Source organism: Mustela erminea, chromosome 1 (genome assembly GCF_009829155.1).
Source record: "Mustela erminea isolate mMusErm1 chromosome 1, mMusErm1.Pri, whole genome shotgun sequence".
Taxonomy (NCBI): Eukaryota; Metazoa; Chordata; class Mammalia; order Carnivora; family Mustelidae; genus Mustela; species Mustela erminea.
Window position 1 is genome coordinate 16,342,696 of NC_045614.1, and position 6,000 is coordinate 16,348,695.

General features: G+C 52.6%; 1 protein-coding gene across 1 annotated transcript in view; it reads right to left on the minus strand.

The window, feature by feature from the left end:
- Positions 1-1,940, minus strand: part of SLC6A20 (solute carrier family 6 member 20) — a 33,156-nt gene extending 31,216 nt beyond the window's left edge. Inside the window, exon 1 of the mRNA XM_032317458.1 lies at positions 1,681-1,940. Coding sequence (XP_032173349.1) covers positions 1,681-1,801 — 121 coding nt within the window. The 5' untranslated portion in view covers positions 1,802-1,940. The remainder of the gene's footprint in view (positions 1-1,680) is intronic.
- Between the last annotated feature and the right edge of the window lie 4,060 nt (positions 1,941-6,000).

The window sequence follows — 6,000 nt, forward strand, 5'->3', positions numbered from 1 at the left end:
AACTCCCTACACATATACAATTTCAGAATTACTCCACCCAACCCACGTCACCTGCGGGCTATTCAGGGGGTGGTGTTAGCAACAAGGAATTAACAGTCATGTGACAGTGGGGCTCACCTGGCCCGAGGGGTGGAAACCACGCAGCCAGGACAAAGGTATTGTGGGCAGTAGGTGTGCTGAGCACAGAAGGACCCAGAAATCTCATCCCGACGAGCAATTCTTTGAAAAGTCAGCTATGGAGCCATGATACCACATGGCAAAGCATACCCTTCCCATAATTATGATGTGTTTATGTCCTTCGAATGAAAAAAGGAATCAAGAGAGTTAACCTTTTGCCAGCTTTTCTTTTCTTTGAACAGGTCAGGGGAGGCTAAGGGGAGCAGTACTTTAGGTCTTGGTCCTTCTTCAATGGGTTAAATCTTGTTAATACTTTGGTCTAACATCTTTTATTGTCCTTTATGGTGAAAACACATTCCTGATTATAGGAATCATCACACAAACACACACACACACACACACACACACACACACAGAGTCCAAGGCAAAGAAAAACCACCCTGAGCTAACTACTGTTAACATTTTGGTGTATTTTTTGTTCTCATTCTCTTTTCCTGACCTATTTCTAAACATAGCTAAGACCACCCCTTCTGTACAGTTTTGAATCTAACTTCCCCTCTCTCCACTGAATAATGGATAGGAGAAAACGCCTATCAAATTTTCTGAAAACTCCATCCCAACGGCCGCACACCGACGTTCCATAACTTATTGGACTAAATCCCTTTCCTTGAGGGCTTGGGAAGTTTCTAACATTTTACTCTTATTAAAAGACTGAGACTGTCCTTCCATCGCCACCCTTGGTCAGACCTCTGATAATTTCCTTTCGGTAGAATTCTAGAAATGGAACCAAGGAAGAAAACTCTTGTTTAATGCTGAGACTTCCAAGCCCTCTCGCCACACTGCCTTACAAAAGGATAGGCTGGCCTGCAGAGAGGCTCCCTAGCCTGTCACTAAGGTGTTCCCAAGCTCCCCACAATGTTAAGGGACTATGATGGGCATGGGTGGGTCTATCTAGTAAATGTGCCCTGATGCTTCACAGGAAAAGAGGACATTTGTAAACCCAAACCAAAAAACCAAAAACAGTAACAAAAAAGAAAACCAAACCAAAAAACTAAAAGAAAAAATTAGAAACAGAATGATTTGCCTTTCCTGCCATCTCTGGCTCCAAACCCAAACCAGTGTTTTAATAATAATTAAAAAAAAAAAAACTTAAAGAATTGCTCAAGACCCTTTTAACTGGCTTCAAACCAAACTGCGGGGAGTATGTTTCATATCTGAAAACTGTAGCAGGAGTTTCTGTTGAAGAAGACAACTCCCTGCTCACTTTTTACACTTAAAAATGTCAGCTTTACTCCCTAGAAGTCATCCTCTTGCCCTGGGGGGGAAAACAGTCCGGAGCCTCCTGAAGCCCACTGAGCCCGGGTGCGGAGGAGGCTCGGCGGCCGCTGGGCTGGGGCTGGGGCGTTGCAGAGGCCGCGGGAGGGCGGTTTTGGGTAACAGCTCGGCGGCGGATAGGATGTGCTGGGTCCGGGACGGCCGGCTCTGCACTCCCCGTGCCCCTCGCTCGCGGCGAGCCTCAGTTTACCGGCCTGGAGTCGGGGCTCCCGCACGGACCGCACTCACCTCCGCCGTACATCTGGCACAGGTAGGGGAAGCGCCACACGTTGCCCAGGCCCACGGCGTACGAGATGCAGGCGAAGACGAACTGCAGCGGGTTGGCCCACAGCGGACGCGACTTCTCCATGGCCGCGAACTGGGCGCCGGCTCCCCCTCGGGCGCCGCGTGGGGCTGCTTCGGAGCGCCGCAGCCGGGACGACCCACCCGCTCGCCCTGGGGGTGGCCCCGCGCGCCTCAGCCACGGCTGCTCACTCGCTTTTTAATTGCTAATCTCATTAACGTGCGCCGGCTGGAGGGGCGAGGCTGGTAAATGGATGACGGCGAGCCCCACCCCGCCCCGCCGGGCCGCCGCCGCCGCCGGGAAGGCGCCCGGGATTGCGCCTGGGACGGCGGGGCAAGGGGTGGTGTCCGGGGCCCTCCGGCTCCACCTCGGGGCCCGCGTGTTGTTGCGCTGCTGTTCCGGATCCGTCAGGTTCTGCCAAACATCTATCCATCGTTTCCTGGGTGCCTCCTAGGTGCGGGGCTTCATCTGGGGACCGGCTGTGAGCCACACGCAGACATCCCAACCCTTGTGGGAATTGACATCCGGGGAGGGAAATGCTTAAACTGGCCGGGATAAAATATCCCATTTTCAACTACTGTTGACCTACAGAGAAGACAATTTCATATGGTTCATTTTGGTCCATATAAAAGACTGAGACACGAGGAAGGCAACTAAGGCAAAGCAAAAGGGTAAGCAGTACCGCGGGGGTAGGCTGGGGTGGTCCCGGAGGGCTTCCCAGAGGAGGAAAAATGCCGTTTGCTCAGAGACTGGAAGGAAGGGAGGGACTCGGTAGCGCCTCCACTCCTGCGCAGACACACACTTCTTGGAGGAAGAGGAAGCCAGGCAGGCAGGTTTCCTTCCATCTACAGATGGGCCCTACTGCCTACTGTGTGCAGAGCATGGAGTCTGGCTCTGTAGTGCTGGATGGGGGTCAGGATTCGTTTTGAACAACCACTGTGGGATACTCCACTGCTCAGGTGGGTCTAAGGGCTAGAGATTCTGATTCATTATGCTGGAGTTGAAGCCTAAAAAACCTGTCTGGAAAGGTTGTTTGGTTCAAAGTGGTCACTACACCTGTCTCAGCCTGGTGCTTGGAGAAGTGCTAGAGCTGGCTTTAGAGCTCAGCTCTACCACTGAGCTGTGTGACCTTGGACAAGTCACTGAACCTCTCTGAGCCTCTGTTGCCTAATCCGTAATGGAAACAACATATCTGCCTCCCAAGGGCTCATGTGAGAATTAAGTGATAGCTTCCTATCTGCCACATAGTAAGTGCTTGATAAAGGGGGCAATGGTAGACATCCCCAGAGGTTTGGATAAATGGAAAAGGTAGCATGCTAAATTAGTTAATAATAATGATAGACTTTGAACAGTGCCTGGTACGGTGTCAGGTAAGAAAATGCTTGATACCTACATATAAAGAGATGAGAAGTGGAATTGCTAGTGGAAATCTTCCTTGAAGCCAAAATGAGTTCACTACTCTGGTTTCCCCCTGAGTCCCTGCCTGGCCAGCCGGTGGCTCCTGAGGAAGGTGGAGGCTCCTCTGATGGGCAGCCTGTCCTTGAACTTCCGACCTCCAACAGCCAGAGCAGCGGAGGTCTACAATGCAGCAAGGAAGACCCTTGCTGCTTTTTAAATGTTGGGATTCTAGAGAGTATTCTTCCTACAACTTGCTCTCTCCCCAGAGGGACTGACCATTCTGGGTTTATGGCTATGTGTTAGTTTCCGCGGCTTGGACCTCTAAGCGCATGAACTTGGGCAGCGTGTACGCTTTCATGCCCGGCTTCCTTGCACAAGTCGTTCTGCTCAGGGAGCACCTCCCTAGGCTGTTCTCCCTGCTGCATAGTTCTCCATGCCACAAACCAACTCTGGGCACTGCCTTAAGGACCTGGTACCATCTCCAGTTTGGGGCTATCGTGAATAAGGCGGTGATGAGCATCCTAGTGCCACTGGGAGACGAGTCCGCTCATTGCTGGGAACTCCTGGGCTGGACGGTAACTGGAGGTTTAGCGTGAGCAGATATTGCCAAACTGTTGCCCGGAGAGGTAGGACCAGTTTGCACTCCCACTAGAGTTTCGGTTGTTCTGTATCCTCAGCAATATCTGTCATTCTGTTTTAAAAGCGCTTTCTGGTTTGGTGGGTGTGTCGCGATGGTTCGCTGTGACTTATTGAAATTTCCAATTTCCCGCACGTGAGGGAGGCTGCATACCTTTCCCTAGGTGAACTGGGTCGTCTGGATATCCTCTGCCATGAAGTGTGTGTTCTTTTGCCAGCTCGTAATTGACTTGTCTTTTCCTCCTGACCTAGATCGTTCCTTACTCCTTCTGGATATGAGCCCCGTGTCAGTTTTAGGTAGGACAAACGCCTTCCCTCCCTCTGTGATTTGTCTTTTTATTCTCTCAGTGGTGTCTTCGGATGAACGGATGTTCTTGATTTTAAAAATTTTTTTTAAAGATTTTACTTGCTTAACCAACTGAGCCACCCAGGCGTCCCGGATGTTCTTGATTTTAACAAACTCTTAACAAACAACTCTCGGGGGTGAGTTTTCCCTAGAGGACCGCCGGCCCCACGGTGGCATTCAGGAGCTGGGCACTCTGGACAGATGTCCTGCACGGTTGCTGGCCACCTGCTTGCAGGGTGTTGGTGTGACAAAGGCAAGGCCCCTCCTTCCATTCCCCAGCCCCAGGGGTCAGGGCTGTGGGTCCCAAGGGTCACACTGCCAGACCCCGCAGGAGCCTGATCAGGGTGGGAGGGGGTTCTGGGCGGAGCGCACAGAGACACCCCATAGTAGGACAAAGTAAATCCTCAGGGGCAGATGGCTCAGGGTTCCTGGTGAGGGTGTCTTCTGACGTCCACCGACAGCTCCCTCTCATCTGACCAGACCAGAAGTGCAGCTGGGCGAACAGGCCTGGGAGGGGCAGCTGCGCTTCTCTGGGGAACCATCAAAGCATGGGGTGGAGGTGAGCAGTGGCAAATGCTAAAGGGACCAGCTCTCGCTACAGAACTCAGGGGTATAGCGCTCGCCGATTTCGCCGGTGTAAATACTCCTCCTGTGGCCCAGTCCAAGCTTCCAAGACGTTGTCGCTAAACCTGGGGTTGGGCAGAGACGTGCAGGAGCCCACCGCTGTCTGGATCTCCATGAGACACACGTAGTAGACACAGCCTGGAGAGCAGGACGGAGGTGCAGTGAATCAATAGCGAATTAGTGAATTAGTGAATCATTAGGAAGTAGTGGGGTTTGAAGGCATTTGTCACCTCTGTTTTATGCCGTTTCCCTGTTAGTTTATGTAACTGAAGTTTTAATCGTGGCTGCCTTTTTTTTTTTTTTTTTAAAGATTTTATTTGTTTATTTGACAGACAGGGATCACAAGTAGACAGAGAGGCAGGCAGAGAGAGAGAGAGGGAAGCAGGCTCCCTGCTGAGCAGAGAGCCCGATGCGGGACTGGATCCCAGGACCCTGAGATCATGACCTGAGCCGAAGGCAGAGGCTTAACCTACTGAGCCACTGAGGCGCCCCATCGTGGCTGCCTTTAACAATCAGCTCGCAAGATTCTGGAAGAGGTGGCCCTCCCGAGCCTGTGGGAGCAGGTGCCAGCACTCCGCAGGGCCCTGGGGCTGGGGGAGCAACTTCTGTGTGGTGGGGGCCAGGGGAGCAGGGCCGGGTCTCAGCAGGGCTGATGCCCAAGGGAGGCCTCACCCTGAGTGCTCCCTGGGGCCTCCCACTACTGGGACAGAACCTTTCACTCCCACCCACCTGTCAGGTCTTATCAGGCCCCCTGTCAATCAGGTCGGAGGGTCAGCCTGCCCCAGTTATCTGATTTGGGAAAGGAGGGACGGTCCTGATTCAACTGCATGGGTGTGGCCATGGCCCTGTGCGGGGGTTCCAGGTCTTTCCCACCAACTCCAGCCGCGCAGCTGTCAATAATTAATGGGCTCGCCTGCTTGATAATGCTGTTACTTAACACCCCCCCACCCCGCCCACCGCATCAATCCCTAGTTCTCCATGAGATAAAGTCCAAACTCCGGAGCCCGGTCCGGACAGCCTGGAGGAATTTATTTTTTAATTGGGCCGGGAGGAATTTGACCCTTGCTCACCTAGACTTTTCACCTTCCCGACCGTGCTGTGCATTTTTATACTCCCGGGGCTGTTCCCTCAGCCAGGAACACCTTCTGCCTTCTTGACCTGGGAGAGAGTCCTCTCCATTCTTCTTGACCCAGATGAAACACTATCCTTTGTTGGAAGCCCAGCACCACGCCTGCCTCTGGCCAGGCTGCATTGTTCCCTC